The following is a 16491-nucleotide window of genomic DNA, read 5'->3' as shown; positions in this document are numbered from 1 at the left end:
GTCACACATCTGATATACGACACAAATCAAAGTCCTAAACTCCTGTATGGTATTAATATGCTTATTTTGCTGGCTTATAACAACAAATTTATCAAAAGTAATCAATATACATTTTAGTATATTTTTATTACACAAGTTTCATTTAGCATTTGAATGACTTGAATGAGAAACATGGCTATTACACGGACTAAATGAACTTCATTAGAGCTTGGTTTGGATTGGTTTAACAAGCTGCCATGTAGCAACTATTCACACACAAGAGTTTCATCTCCAAACACTTTAAACCTGAGGGAAACCCTTGTGAGTGAACGTGTTCACAGGCTTGCTCCCATAGTGAGGATGTCCTGAGGTAGACCGTCCATCTGTATGGGTTTGAAGGAGCCCAGTTTAGAGAAAAAGTTGATCATTCGCCGATCGCTGTGCCGCAACTCACAAAACACTCCTTTGGACCCTGAAAGAAGAACAAAGACAGTGTTCAGTTGTAACATGTGTAACATGTTGATTGAGGAGAAACTTAGGAACAGCTAAAACCAAGCACAGCCAATAACCACATATGCACAGAGTTTAGATCCTGATATACTCTATTTTAAAACAAAATTCTCATTTAAAAAACACAACATTCAACTCTTGCAGGAGTATCAAAATCACAGATATAAACTGATGCTTTGAATGTCTCCAGCTGGCAGGTGTAAAGCTGAACACTTCCCCCTTGTGGTGAATCTTTTCCTGATAAAATGAGCTGCATCCTAAATGATTAAATTCATAGTGTGAGGCGTCGACCTACCGCTGCTCCTGATAGAGGACAACAGTCGACCAATCATACACTTAGCTGCAGACGGATCAGTGACCCGGGGCAACATTTGTAGGACAACCAGGGAGGGGAATTCCTTCAACACCGGCTCACTCACTGCCCTCTACAGGCAGGAGATAAAAACACAGTTAAGTGTTATTGCAGTTAAGTCTATCCTGGAAAACAATCACATTTTCTGTTTGATCACCTGAATTTTGGCAATAGCTGGTTTGGCGTCAGTGAGAGCCAGTGCATAGCCACACATCCCGATGTCATCCTCCACGACAAGAGCACACTGAGGGGAAGGTAGGAGTTCTCCTGCTGACAGGCTGAAATGGGTCATAGGGAGGGTTAAGACCAGTAGATCGGTAAAAACCGATTATAAAACCAGAAATACTCTGGGTAGGAAAACTTCCCTACCTGTCGCTGATGAGTGGCGTTTGTGCCATCATGGAGGATTTGGCATCTCCTGCTCTCTGCATCTCCCTGAAAACCTTCTGCACCTCCGTCTAGGATAAGAAACAAGTATGTAACACCACTTCTCAATTTTAGCTAACAGGTGACACAACATGTGACGATCCTCACTTTGTCTTCGGGGCAGTAGGGTCGTATGCAATAAACTGCCGTCATGAGAGCTTGTCTGAACAGGTCCCTGTTTCCGTGTCCTGGCAGCATTCTCTACAAACACATAATATGATAACATTCACTTACTTTCATAATTTACTTTCGGTAAAATCATATTTTAAAGGAGGATTATCAGCTCAAGGGCCCGAGAGGGCTTCTCAGGTTTTTCACAAAGAAATAGGGTGAAACAATGCACTCATCATGAAAGAATATAGTGATGCTGCACATCAAATTAAACAGCAGAACCTGGGCTACAAGAATATATAAGCCATTTTTACATGCCTCAAACACCAACTAAATGAATGATCAAATATGGAAATTGATATAGCGCCACCAAGTTAACCCACTCGCCACATTTCTGGCTCCAGCGCTTCGGTACTGTATGCAAAACGCACAAACAACCCCTCAAACGAAAGCAGACAGTCCACAGATTCCAAACATATCCATCAAAGCTCTTTAAAATTGAACCATCTGCGAGAAATATCCCAAAGAACAGCACATCTGAACAAATCTTACAAGTGTTCCTTTTATTACGATTCAAGAATTATTCAAATTGACCTTGTGGTTGCAGAGATAAACTGTTTTTATTATGGATATGTAATTTTCGAGGAAAGGCCTGAAAAATAGCTCAGGGCCTATAGGGTTAAGGTCTCCGATTCCAATACATTGTCCCTGAATCCACATAAAATAAAAGTTTGCTAATAAGGAGGCCAGGAAGTACTTGGATCCATTGGGTTTGGATGTATATATTTATAAGGTCAAAACTTAAGTTCAATGTTAATCGCCATGTATTTATTAATGTTGTAGGGTCTTAGCCTTAATTCCAAAATTACATTGGTTCAGCTCCATTTATATTTAAGGGCTAGTTTATTACATTACTTACATTAAGCTTCATAATTAATAGCACTCTACGATCTCAGCCTTATTATGTGTTATAGTCAGGTGAAATGGTATTTTGTTTTGTTTGTGTAGCATTTTAATCCCTGATTTTTAAATTACTCTTGTAAAATCACACTATAAATAACACTATTGGGTCTTAACCCCGATATTAGAATGTGGTAGGTTATTTTGTAACAGCCATCGCGATATTTTACTGGAAAACACAGAACAGCTGTTGTTTTAAATATGCTCTACAACAAATGGCGACTTGAAATTGTCACGGGAAACAGACCTGAAGGTATCATTTACAGAGGCAGAAGGGGTAAGAATTCTTAGGAAAGGAGGACAAAAATGTGCAATTACCTGTAAACAAGACTGATCCAGTTTATATATTATAAACAGAACCTAGACAGAGCAGGTCTGGAGGTGTCTTAATATATTAATTTCAGGTGACCCCTCTGCATCGATTTCATTAGACTCTGCTGATCGCTGGTCGGACTTGGACTGTCCTCATGTTTGGGCAGAAAGGACAAAGCCTCCTTTGCATATCTTAGTGGCACACTTTTCTTGGTCAGCTGGCTGCCCCAAAGAAGATCATTTTATATGGTGTTTCATAGTTTTTTCAGCTCATAAAAATAGCAGCAAACTACTTTATGAAATGTGAATATCAGAGGGGCTCGCTTTGATAGAAAGAGAATTAATAAGCAGGACTGTAAACTGCTAGATTTCTTTTGTAGCATTTTATTTTTTATTGCCTGGGGTTGTCTGCCATTTTGTATTATATTAATGCTTCATGCCAGCTTGAGAATGTCACTTCTGGTTGAAAGACATTCCCACAAACACAGTCTATCATGAAAACAATGAATTATTAGCAATAAAACAACGGTTTTGTTATGGTGATGTTACCTGGAACTCTCCAGACAGGGCTCCTCTGAACCTCCAGGGTTCAGGGTCATCCTCCATCACCTCGGTGGAGGCTTGACCCTCCGACCCTGTGGGAGCAGACACACAACATTTAAAGCTACAGTAGGCAAAACTTTACTTTAACCTTCCACTGAATAAAAGAATCACCACAGGTACAAGCCTGCGAGTGTCCATCACCAATCCAAATGTAGCTGCTGCAGTTTACGTCTATGTGGTGATCCACATGTTATAATGTTCACACACTGTTCACAGTAGTTGAGATCAAGGAAAAGGTTGGGATCCAAGGAAATGTTGATACAAGCTCATCTCTTATCAATAGGGCAGCAATCTATCAAATCTTTTTTGATTCATTTATTAGTTGTTTGGGCAATAAAATGTCAGAAAATGGTGAAAAATGTTAATCAGAGTTTCTTGAAGCCCAAGATCACGTCTTCAAAAAGATATTTAGATTTCCGTCATAAAGGAGAAAAGAAGCCAGAAAATATTTAAATTAAGGAACTGGAATCAAAGAATGTTACTTTGTTTTAGTAGTAAATACAATTAATTATCAAAATACTTGATTAATTAATATTTGCAACTAACTGGTTAATTGTTGCAGGTGATAGTACATAACTAATATAACTGGAACTAATTTGATCAATCGTATTTCAATAAAAAAAAACTTGGCAGACATGGATGATGCAGATATAAATGGGGGGTTTAAGGCTTGAAAACAGTGTTTTGCACATTATTTGCGTGTGTCTTTTAGATTACTGGTATAAATAGTTATTAGGTCAATTCAACCCCTTGTTAATTGGTCAACATTTCAAAAGTTTTCTAACCAAGTGCTTTCACGTAGGCTTGAGCCAGACCGACCCCACTCTTGATGTCGCAGATGTAGTTGTACAGGTCGTACAGGATGCTTCGGTTCGGAGCATTTGACAGTCGGTTGAACATCTGCACCACCGCCTCGCACATGTTGTCAAACTGCTGTGCTCTCAACCTCCACTCTGCTCCCTGAAACACACCATTGACAGAAGCGAGTGAGCGCAGCGTATAACGAAATTATCTGATCATTGAAGAAATATACAAACCTTACCTGGTCTGTCTCTGCAGTGGTAGCCTGTCTGTGGTTTTTGAGCCAGTCCAGCTCCTGCAGCATGGTTATGGTTGTGGTGCCGTGTTCGTAGGGCAGGTAGAAGAGGTCCGACAGCAGCTTCAGGTCGTCCAGCGTCAGAGGCTCGGCGGTGTACAGCGGGTTCTCGTCAGGACCGGTAACATAGGAGCTCTCATCTATGTCTGTCTGCATGGGCTCCTCATCTGAGCACTCCTTCTTGAGGCGAGCTGGAGGTCGAGGGCCTGGAAGCAGAGAGACACGGTCTATCTTTATGCTATACCCCCATGTTTGTGCCTTTTGATACCTTTAAACTGCCTTTTTATCACCTCCTGGTTGATCTGTGCTCATGAACTCCTCCAGCCAGTCAGTGAGGGCCAGCATCAGGGCCTTCTGGGGGCTGTAATAGGGGTCCTGTTCCTCATCACCTGGTGTTGGAGGTTGGACACAATGAGATGGTGTTCAAGCTGGTTTATGGGTGTCCTACTACAATCCTGTGTTTGGAAGCAAACCCAACATCTCCAAAGATGTTCAGCCTGATTGTCTGTCATGCTGTGTTCGCCAAAGCTGACAACCCCAAAAGTGGCCCGTAAAATGTTTTAAATGATGAAGCCTTGAGTTGAATCACATCAATCAAAATAAAACTTTACTGCAATGACGACAGACTCCAACAACTCAGATAAATGAGAATAATGTATGTAATCTGTATTTTTTCAGACAAAACATTAAAAGGTGTTGAATTTCAGTTGTTGCTTCCAGCTGTTTGCAGGAGTCTTTCCTCTAGGCGTATTAAATACCTGCAGCATTAGACAGCTACAGGATTCATAGGAGCATCTTCAGGGCAAAAGTGCATTCAAGCATGCAATGCAACTTCATTATTTACTTGAAATAACAAATTATCCCTAACACAGAGGAAGGAAAATTAGGATCTAACAGCTAGTCACACTGTGTCGCAGGTTATGAGCTGCTGTTAAATCATTTGTGTATAGCGTTCGTCTTAAGGTTGAGTTCTGAGCTCCCCCACCAGTTGTCAGAATATTTTATTTAATATTATATTTGACTGTTGGTAAATTAGTAGTTAGATTATTATCATTTTCAGTGTTCGGGAGATCATAAATAAACTAGGCTGTAAGTTATTTGGACAGCTTGATAAGCTGCTATTAATTTAGAGTTGTTGTGTTTGTGCATTATTATGTATTATACATCACTTGATATACTGTCCAATTTTTGCATAAACAACAAATATTGCTCTCTGTGAGTGCTCTCATGAGGAATATAAAAAGTGACTTCTGTCTGATTGACAGAATGTCGTCACTTTAACAGGTTAATGAAGCAACAGTGTTGCATATCCCAACACTCAAGAAAAGGGCTTAAGACCGCAGTTCTGGAATTTAGTCTTGTCTCAGCAACTTAAATAAATGTCTCAGAAAAGTCTTAAGTATAATGATCATTTTGCAAAGCGACCACAGATTTAAAACTGTTTGTTTCGCTAACATTTCAGGCAGCTACTGGCATCTATTCCAGGCTATTACTCTAGAGCTGTAGAATTGAAAATCCTCTTTCAGCTTCTGTTTTTATTCCACCACAGTTTTTTGAGGTATGTTATTATTGCATGATAACGCAGTTGAGAGCATAGTTTTGTTTTCGGTGTGTTCCGTCATTAAAAACTGGTCACTCACCCATTTCCACGTCCCTCGGTTCTCCGTCAGTAAGCGCTTTACACCACGTTGCCAAAGTGTGAATGGCCACAAAGTTCGAGTAAAATTCACAGTTGGGGTTAGTGAGCACTCCTTTCAGTTTGGGAATCAGCTCAGTGGGTCGATCCTTTTTCAGGAAACAAAATCATTTCAGGATACGCATCCCAAAGGTCAGACTGGATACAATCTAACACGGTTATAATACAGCAAAAATGTACCTTATAGGGTCCAAGTATAAGCCTTTGGGGATCATAATCGTTGGCATGAATATTGTCCCAGATGACTGGCGCTCTCCTTAGGACTGCAGACACCTCCTCTATGGACTCAACCGAGATTTTGTGGGAGACCACTTTTGGACCTAAATGATACAAATGGAAAGTAGAATTACCACCTTGCAACTTCAAGCCTCTGCTGACCAGTCAAGTTGCAGTTTACATCCACTTCTGCGTAATGAAGACTTTCAAGTTTTAGAGAAACAAAAGACACATCAAATTCTGATAGAGCATGTCAGCAGACGAAGCTGCAAATGTGGATGTTGCTGCAAATAAGCTACAAATTCTTAAAACGTGGATGTTTCACACCCAATTTCCCAATTTTGTTGTATGCAGCGTTTACACTGGCAATAAAGGCTTTCTCATTCATCTTCAGTTCAGGAGCACAGAAGATCAATACAGTCACCACAGTTTTAAGATGGGCACCTCAAATCAGTGTCACCAAACCACTATGTGACCAAATGTGAAATATGGTCACAGTTTCTCCTTCTGTTTGAGTTATGCTGATAAATAAAGACCAGAAAAGGGTTTTTGCAGAACCTTGTGATGGTACAGTGTTTAGTTTTGGATATAAAATGTCTTCATTTGAAAAAGTATTAGACGTTTGTGTGGAAATATGCTATAATTAGCATATGGATGCTTGAATTATGGCCAAAAACGTGTTTTATAACCAAAATCTAACCAGTTCATCCATGTTTGCGCCAAGTTTGAAGGAATTCCCTAAAAGGTGTTCCTGAGATATTGCATTCCAAGAGCTAGACTGATCGATGGACAACCAAAGAGTATGCCTTCAACCACAGCTGTTGTTGGCACTGAGGCATAAACCTGCATTAGAGAACTCTACCTCTGATTACTTTTGGGAAATTCAAGATCATGGAAACAGGTTGAAAATGTAAAATTACCCGTCCACAGGATGTCGATGCCGGGCAGGAGCTTCTGTCCCACAGTGTTCAGGTACGAGGACTGAGAGACAGTGGGAGTACAGAATCTAGCACAGTAATCTGGGGTTAAATGAAGAAAGCAGAAGAAAAAATAAACTCTTTCTAGCTGGTAGAAGCTCATAACTCTCCGTCCGTGCTCCAACGGACTGAGGTTGGTGTTTATTCATGTTAGGTTTGGTGTCAGTTTCAGCGTGTGACCTGTGGGGCAGAACAGGAAGGTCTCGGGTTCCCCCAGATGCTGGTATACGTCGTTGGTGATGGCCACCTGAGCGTGAGCGAAGGAGCTGAATGCCCGCTTATCAGCCGCACACATCTCCCTCTCAACGTCGTCAAAGAGCACAGAGAAGGAGCTGCAGCCGAACTCCTTCACCTGAGGAGGGAAAAGGGACAAAGCTGAATTTAAAACACACACAATCCAACAAGCTGAGATGCATCACTTTTCTTTCAAAATGTCTCACTGTGACAATCCTCTTTTTATCCACCAGGAATGAAACTTATTATCTGCAGCAGCATCAGTGGCATCAGTTAGCCTATAGTTGATCAGCTATTTAACTGCTTTATTGCTGTAGGTTTCATATTAAGTGTCCAAAACAAACCCTCAGAAAGCCATAAAGCTGAATACGATTGATGATTAAATGATCTCCAACCTTTATCTGTGATCACAAAGTCCCCACCTGATCCAGTTTCCTCTTCAGGGCAGCAACTTCTTTGGGGTTAGAAAAGGTAATGTCCAGGCCGGGAGAGATAGCATAGATGAAGTCCACATTGTGCTGTTTAGCCGCTGATATGAGGGCGATCAGTTGTTCTGGGTAATGAGAAAGAGACAAAGAAGAAAGGGTTGTTTAATATGGAGGTAAATGGTGCACAAGTTGACAAGTTTTAGTCGGTGATCACTTCTGATTGTTGAAGGACACTAGAAAGGAATTTAAATGAGCTGCTTTGATCTCACAGTTTTCTGTGTGTAAAACTTAAGAGACTATAATAATGCAAGTTGGTCCAAAGTCCATCAGAGACAAGATAGTTTTGGCTAGTTACATTTCAATCACCTCTGCCCTTCAGTCTGTCATGTTATTGATAGTGTCCAGGCAACCAGCGCTTCAAACCGAATCATTAAACAGCATCTCTGAGATAATGACCCAGACAGCAAACAAGAAAAGTATATAACCCATTTAAACACATTTTATTTGCTTTTTGATTCAGTTTGTGAGCGAGGATTGGAACAAGCACTTCACAATTTAAACTGAGAATCAGTTTTTGGCTATTTTTAGTTCAGTTTTCCTGAACTTTGGCTAGCAGGGAGATTAGAAGTATTAAAAAAGCAACACGTTTTGTGTTCTGAGACATTGTATGACACAACAAACTGCTAAGGATCTTTTAAATGTAGTTTCTTTTCAGTGAATCAGGTGACACTTTGGTGTTCTTGCATAAAATGACATTTTATGCAATCAAATCACATTTTTTGCAGATGCCTTTTTACATGTATAAGTTATTTTATTCAGGATGTCCTTCTTAACCTTCTTAAAGGCTGTAACTGACTGACAGTGTGTTCTGTTGACTTGCAAGTGAACCAGGAGTACAGACGTGGCACATAGTCCTGTTACTGACGTGCTGATCCTGTTCTGCAGGATTTAAAAAACTGTCAGCAACTCTACCAGACCTGAGGCTCTGCAGGAGCCTCCACAACACTAGATTTATTCTTTTTTCTCTTTGTTTGATTAACAAATTCACTCTGTGGTTTCTTCAGGTCTGTTTCTTCTTTTATGCTGCTTCTCTTGACCCAAGAATGGAACAATTAAATAGATGCAGCAGGCTTTGCACCAAAGCGATTTAATAAATTTAGTGTTAGCAGTCTGCAGAAGCCTATTAATGGCAGTGTTGCTTTTCCCAGTAGTCTGTGAAATATCATGTGTTATATTTCATTTTCATCTTTAAAAAAAAGGTCGATGTATTATACAATATTACATTTTTCATGTTTGATCCAACTTTACTACATCATAATAATTGCCAGTATTATTTCTTAGATTTCTATTCCAGTCTTATTTTAGCTTACAATTTATATTTTCACTAATGAATCAGGCCTACATCTTATTGCTTTACTCAGCTCAGCATTTTCTCATAATTTCGTTTTTGTTTTCTGAGCAAATTCCTTCAGGATTAATGAAGTTTTATCTCATCTTTTTACTCATACATGCAAGTGTGCACAAATTACTTTCAGGCCTTTAAACCAAGGGACCCTTAAAAGTAAGGTTCTGCATATCTACGAAGACAGCCACCAAAGAAATAAGACTGTTTAAGAAATGAGAGTGTTCAAAGAAACACGAGATTTGTGATTTCAGAGTGTGAACATGTGACTCTTACCTGCCTCCTCAGCAGAGTACAGGTCTCTCCAGTACATCCTGTGTTTGTAGTCGTCTTTGGGGGCATAGAGGTACGCATTCAGCCCCCACTTCTGCTCCCTGTGAAGGTCAACAACAGTCGCACGATTTTCAGTTCAGCAGATCACTGAGCGTACAAGTCGAACGATTATCAGTGCAGCTTATTAATGGGTCCGATATTCAGCATTTTTCCAGATATCCTTATTCCAAATAAAATTATATAACTAAAAAATGTGTTAGCTGCCTCTCTCCATCTGTAGCTACCACTCTGTGGTCAGGAGCATCTGATTGGTTAAATGACACAAGAAACAGCCAATCAACATTGAAGGAAGAAAGTTTTCAATTTAAAAAAGTGCAAAACATAAATAAACAAAGGCCTTTCAACAAAGCTTTGTGTTGGGAGTTTGTGTTATTCAAAATTGTGTCACCAAGATATTCATTTTCACAGAAATTTATGTCAGTTCCAAATGTTGTTTATTGATCCTGTTGATTACTAATAATCAGTATGTGACATTTAAAAAAATAATAATTGACTGACACTTAAATCTGACCAAATTTTAACAACTGGCATCAGATATTCAAGAAACCCGTAAGCCAGTGCTTTGAAAGATGGGCATTAAACTAAGCATGTACTGGGCAGAAATTTGTGACTCTACAAACTGAATTTGAACAAGTTAGATTTAAATTTCAATTGCTCAACTTGAATTAAATTTGATTTAAAATCTATAATTTGCATGTGAATTTCTCAACTTGAATACCTGTAACACCATTTTGAATTTAACCCTCTTTTTAAAAAAACAAAAAAACATACATTATATGAAGTTATTATTATTATTACTATTACTATTATTATTGATAAATTAAAACTAAACTAGCAGTGCATTTCCAGTTAAGCTTCTTTACTTCCTTACCTCTTGAACAGCTCTGTTCTTTGCTCCATAGTCCACGGTCGCCCATAAAAACCTGCATCAAGCAAAAGTCCAATTAAACTTCAAATTGTGCCTTTTTTTTTTTTTTTTTTTAACCAGAAAGTATCCATACATGACTAATATCCAGGATGCATTTTAACCCCAGAAATTTAACTCGGATTTTGTGGTGGGTCAGTCCAGCTCTGGTCCGGCTCTGCTCACCTTCCACCACCCCGCAGATGAAGCGTCCAGCTCCAGTCGGAGGCTGCGACTTTGGTTTCGACATGTTTTTACAGCAAAGTTTGATCTATTTCCTACTGTGTGCTTTCAGACAGCAGCTCTGCAGTCTGCTATGTGTCTGAGCTTCAGCCTTCAGGTTGTTTCACATTTATTCCACCTTCCTCTCAGACCTGCGCAAATCGGATGCGTTTGGAGCAGCACTGCGCAGCATTATCTGAACCCTGATCGAAAGTCTAAAAGCTGTAAACAATGAAGTGAAGGAGGACAAACACGGATATTGTCTGGAGATGAAGTGACCTCACATTCATGTTGACTGAATGTATCTCACTTCCGGGTGTACGTCTTAAAGAGACGCTGCGGGCTTAAAGGGACAGTTCGCCTGAAAACACCTTTATTAATTCATTTTCACTCATTCATTCAACCTTTTTGTAAACTCTGAGCACACGAACGTATAGATGCCTCATTTGCAATGTAGCCAAGTACGAAAATAATTGATTTCGCCACACAAATAAGAGGAAACTTGGATAACAGCAGCAACAAAAAATAATAAAAGGCAAATTAAATAGAGCTGTTGATATATAAAGAGAAATGAATCAACTAAAACAAGAGCAGCTGGAAGTAAAATACGATGAATTTAAAAACCAGGATTTTTAGCTTACAGTTCACAGAAATTCGGTTCAATTCATCCATCCATCCATCCATCCATCCATCCATTATCTATACACCGCTTGATCCTCACTAGGGTCGTGAGGGGGCTGGAGCCTATCCCAGCCGACTTAGGGTGAAGGCAGGGGACACCCTGGACAGGTCACCAGTCTATCACAGGGCCACATTTAGAGACAGACAACCAAGCACACTCACGTTCATACCTACGGACAATTTGGAATCACCAATTAACCTCAACATGTTTTTGGACTGTGTGGGAGGAAGTTGGAGGATTCGGAGAGAACCCACACTGCACGGGGAGAACATACAAACTCCACGTAGAGAGATCCAGGGTGGCGAGGCAACAGTCAATTATATTCATTCAATTTTATTTTTATAGCGCAGTTTACAACACGCCATCACATAGTGCTAAACATAGTAAGGTTACCTAAGGTTACCATAGTAAAGTTACCTTACAAATTTAAACAGGGAACCAACAATCCAAAGTTGCCTTTGGACTCCATCTGAGCAAATGGTGGGAAGGAACCAACTCACTCAAGCTTTATTTAAACTTGGATTACATTCGGTTTAGGAAGCCTCATTTGCAATGTAATGTAAGAAGTGGCTTGGATGGCAGCAACAATTAAACTATTAAAAGATGAAGTTGGTAAAACAATAAAAACTAAAAGAAATTAACTAAAAAAAAAAGTGGACATAAAATAAAATTAAATCCTCAAACAAAGGGCTCACAATAAAAGCCAGTGATAACATATTGTAATATTGTAAGGGGACAAAAAACAAAAAAAAAGGTACAAATAAATAAATAAATAATACCCAGTGTTTGTTACACCTTGCAGAGAGTGAAGTTCACCCAACCACAGAACACAGCTCAGTGATGAGTATTATAGTTATCACTAGTAATAAATCTTGATGCACAATGATAAGCATTGTCCAAAGGCCACTGATGTAAAAAAAGAAAAAAGAAAAAAAAAGAAGAAGCTGTCACCATAATCCAGGTAGTAAAGTTGAATGCATTAGCATTTTTCTACAAGGCAGTGATTTATTGAGAAAACTATTTTTTTGCCATCAACTTGGACATACAATATTAAAATGCTGCTTTTCTATCGATCCAAGTTCCCAAATTTTTGTAATCAATGACTTGTACAATGTTTTAGTCACTCTTAGTAGAGATGATCCGACTGTCATAAGTAGAAGTTATTGTTTGAAGTTATCTGATCAGATTTCATCTACTAAATCAAATTAAAAATGGATTATTCAAAAAAACAAAAAATCTGAACTCAGATTATATCCCATAACCCAGTTTTGATTTTGATCTGAACAAACCCTTAACTATCTGTTATTCAAAACTTTTAAGGAGTACATGTGCATGTCACCTCCAAAAAAAAAGGAGCGGAGCAAGGGACTTTTATTTTGAAAAACATATAAAACAGTACTGTCTTTGGACATTTTCATAAAAAGTCACCAGAGTGTATGAAACTAGGCTCAAAACTTCCTGGGGGGAGGGTGCGCAGAGTCCCTTCCACAGTGTTTGAACTAACCCTGTGTTTATAATGCATTTATGCTTTACATCTACCTGACTGAGGTAAAAGCTACAGCTGGGAATAAAGACACACCTGACTTCGCCACATTCCACCACAGCAGGTTAGGCGAGAAAATCAAGACAAACATCTCATGGAAGAGCTTTTACCTCATGTCAGCCACTGTCGTCAAAACCAACTGTTGTTGATTAAACCCTTAAAAACTCACCTTTGAGTACAAAAAGTACATTTTTACCCCCAGAACAATCATTCCTATCTGCTTGAAGTGGCTTAGATGTAACTGTACACTGTTGCTTTCTTTAAACTCTGCAGAACTATGAAGTCCATGCCTCTCTCCACTTACTCACTGCAGCTCAGCATACCAGCTCACCTATGTAGGATATGGACAGACACAGATGCCAAAAGGATTCCAGAGGCTTCATTTGAACTTTCCAGCATCCAGTCACATGTCATAAAAGACAGAACTATTCTGCAGGCCACAGGGTCATGTAAATTAGTTCTGCAGACTGGGGCAAGCCAAAGCCAGGACTAGCAGAGCCCACTTAGGAATTCCCTTATCACACCTATCAGAGCTTCAGAGGATCTAACACAAAGAAGCTTTTGGGGGAAGACAAAGAAAAACGTTCAACCACGCAGACCTTAACAGATGGCCCAAATGGCCGGGTGCAATGAAGTGCCCCGGGCTTAACATATTGCTCTGTTGACCCCTCATTTCCTGTGGCATGCAACAACTGAATTTATGAATGAACAGTGAAGACACAGTACCAGAGGATGTGCCTTATTATCTTATGTTAAGTTTAATTGTTACACGCTATGGTATATCATGTATATCATATTCATACTCCAAAGCTTAATTACAGTTGGATAAGTCCTTCTTTAATTTATCAGCTTGTTGTATAACCATATCCTAAGCATTGTGGTGTTTCTGTAATCGTATGAGACAGATGTTTAGACTCCCCGGGAAGCTTTACATGTGACACATTCATTTCCAACAAGCTTAACTTTGTATCAGTACAAATACATATAGTTCTAAAGTAATATTGTTACTTTCAGAGCAAAACTCTGACCACCGCATGACCACTCCACGACCCCCCCCTGTGATACAAGGGTGTCTTATCTAAAAGCCCCACCAGGAGGGGGGCCCTCTGTGATTGGTCGGGTATTTTACTATTAAAAAGCCTCTTCACCCGAAAAGCAGTGGCATTCTCTAACTGCAGTAGAGCTGCTCAGTTGGTCTTCCATGTTCTCAACTTTGACTGCCACACCCTGATCTTCCCGCTCTGGAGCTGAAGGCCTCGTCTCTCCATCAGGCATCAGACGTCGCTGCACCCACATCCCAATCCAAGGACGCGGCAAGTATTGAGCTTTCATCTCTAAACGGGTGTTTCATGATTACAATTGGCCTTTCGACCAATATTCCAAATTTAACAGATTATCTGCTGCTTCAGGTGAAAAGACTTTTAAGTCTCCAGGCCACCATTCTGTTTCACATTCGGTTTTTCCACACACATACTCTCAACCAGCATTTTCATCATTGTTTGTATTTTATATTTTATGTTTGTTGTTGTAATTTGTTTGTTTAGTTAGTAATACATGTTGTGTGTGTATACAGTTGTTTCCTGTGTTTTCTATAGCTTACTTTCAGTCACTTTACGTATCCGATCTTTAGTTACCTAAGCTCTAAGTTAATTCCCTTAACTTTATAAAACACTCTTGACTGATCACCAAGAGTAAACAGTTTATTAGAATTATTATGCTGACTCTGAGATTATATCGCTGGACAAATAATTCAAAGGTTGGTTTTAATAATTTTAATTAATGCAATCACTTGCTTTGGTGTGGAAATAAGTATATCTTGTTTCTACCCTACACCTACGACTCTGCTCAAACACTGTACATCTACTCTACGCTACACAATGGCAAGTTCTAATATTTAGGTATCTCAACCATACTTGTTCTAGCTCAAAACTAAAGAATGATACGGAAAGTCCCACCAGCAAATCGACAGGATTGGTTCCTTTGATTTGTGACTTACAAAACCCCCAAAAATCTTAATCTGTGTTTTTAAAACTGTCATTGGTACACTGCAGTTTTAATGTGGAAATACTCAACCATGGTGTTGGCTGCTTATCTCACTTGTTGTGTGTCCAGCATATAAAAAACACATATGCAAGTGCAATTCATTCATGAAAATATTCTTAGTTTGTGTTCTTAGTATCCTTGTGTTCTTCTGATTTTCTTATTTATATTGTATATATTGTATATCCCTCGCCTCTTTAATGTATAGTTGTGTTTGCCTGCTTTTCTTACTGTCACTTTGCTGCAGTGACATTGCAAATTTCCCCTTGTGGGACTTATAAAGGATATTCTAATTTATTCTATTCTATATGAACAAGTTACCAAGGTAAAAAACCTGATTTTAAGTAACGACAATAAGCACAATGAGTGGATGGGAACCTTAAGCAACCACTATACTTAAATCATGACAGCATATTAACTGATCTTGAACCTTATACACTGCAAACACTGTACTTGGTACAATTATACAATCAAGTGGCCCTTAATTAGGGTCCGAGCACTACAGTGCGTAGGACCCTATTGTAACCCTTGTGATAATTTTGAAATGCGATTTTGAGGGCCTAAACATGCACGAAAACTCACCAAAATTGGCACACACATCAGGACTGGCGAAATTTTGATATTTTAAGGGAGCTAGACATGTCAATGCCAAAATGGCTCCACAGCACCACCCTGAGAATTTCAACGGAGTCCCATCTGAAGCACATTTGACCTCAACCTACGCAATTTGGTAGGTNAACTGTAAATGCTTTTAATTGTCGCTTTTTTTCATTTTGTTTTTATTCCCTGTTTTTTCTGTTTTTATTATTGTATTGAAATTCTGTATTGTTTTCATGGTTGTTGTACATTCGGCATCATTGTAAATGAGGGCTTGCTCTCAATGATTTCCCGAATCCAAATAAAGGTTGAATGAATGAATATGGAGGAGGTCAGGACGAACAAAAAAGTCAGTGGCAACCATACCCTAAACCCAACAGGAAGTCTGCCATTTTGGATTGTTCGTTTGTCCAACCTGAGGGAACTCCTCCTAGGGGGTAAGTCACTGAGTGCTGAAATTTGGGTAGCATGTAGAATACGCCTTGAAAGTAAAATATTATCAAAACAATCTGCAAGGTCAAAGGTCGTGGCCACAGCGGCCCTCTGATTTTTGATCCTTCGCCATGAAAGAGGCAGTACTGTGTAACTACCCTGTACATACTCCAATCTGCCTCAAACTTTTCATATTTGATCAGACTGCGGTTCTGATGACACCCATATGCCCAAATCCATTCACAGTCATAGCGCCACCTATTCGAAACAGGCTGTTTGAGGCATTACTTCCATGTGCCATTACTTCAAACTTTTTGATCATTCTTAAAATTGGTCAGCTAAGTCTTCCCACATTGACGATGCTACAGTGCGAAGCGTTTGCGTTTTCAAGCAACAGTGTTGCCATGGCGATGCATAGTTGCAATGACACGGAAAC

The 16491-nt window shown here is 39.4% G+C and overlaps 1 protein-coding gene across 1 annotated transcript; it reads right to left on the bottom strand.

Annotated features, from left to right (window-relative positions):
* Positions 1-107: 107 nt before the first annotated feature.
* On the bottom strand, positions 108-11052 carry ogal (O-GlcNAcase like). The gene is made up of 17 exons (XM_008276384.1): positions 10726-11052; positions 10507-10558; positions 9579-9676; positions 7895-8025; positions 7419-7590; positions 7182-7280; positions 6226-6365; positions 5990-6134; positions 4640-4738; positions 4296-4555; positions 4039-4213; positions 3200-3285; positions 1376-1468; positions 1211-1299; positions 999-1119; positions 785-914; positions 108-451 (listed from the first exon to the last, which is right to left on the bottom strand). The coding sequence occupies exons 1-17, from the start codon at positions 10787-10789 to the stop codon at positions 315-317; spliced, it is 2091 nt and encodes a 696-aa protein (XP_008274606.1). The 5' UTR covers positions 10790-11052; the 3' UTR covers positions 108-314.
* Between the last annotated feature and the right edge of the window lie 5439 nt (positions 11053-16491).

This window comes from Stegastes partitus, unplaced genomic scaffold (genome assembly GCF_000690725.1).
Source record: "Stegastes partitus isolate 25-593 unplaced genomic scaffold, Stegastes_partitus-1.0.2 Scaffold3, whole genome shotgun sequence".
Lineage (NCBI taxonomy): Eukaryota > Metazoa > Chordata > Actinopteri > Pomacentridae > Stegastes > Stegastes partitus.
The sequence above is the reverse complement of the archived record's forward strand: the minus strand, read 5'-3'. Positions and strand labels throughout refer to the sequence as shown.

What these genes read in the sequence shown, in the direction of transcription:
- ogal (XM_008276384.1), bottom strand. Translation starts at nt 10,789, where the DNA reads ATGTCGAAACCAAAGTCGCAGCCTCCGACTGGAGCTGGACGCTTCATC. An exon ending in CCCTGTCTGGAGAGTTCCAG is followed by an intron (nt 1,469 to 3,199) that starts GTAACATCACCA and finishes ATGTGTTTGTAG; the next exon opens with AGAATGCTGCCAGGACACGG. An exon ending in ACGCCACTCATCAGCGACAG is followed by an intron (nt 1,120 to 1,210) that starts GTAGGGAAGTTT and finishes GACCCATTTCAG; the next exon opens with CCTGTCAGCAGGAGAACTCC.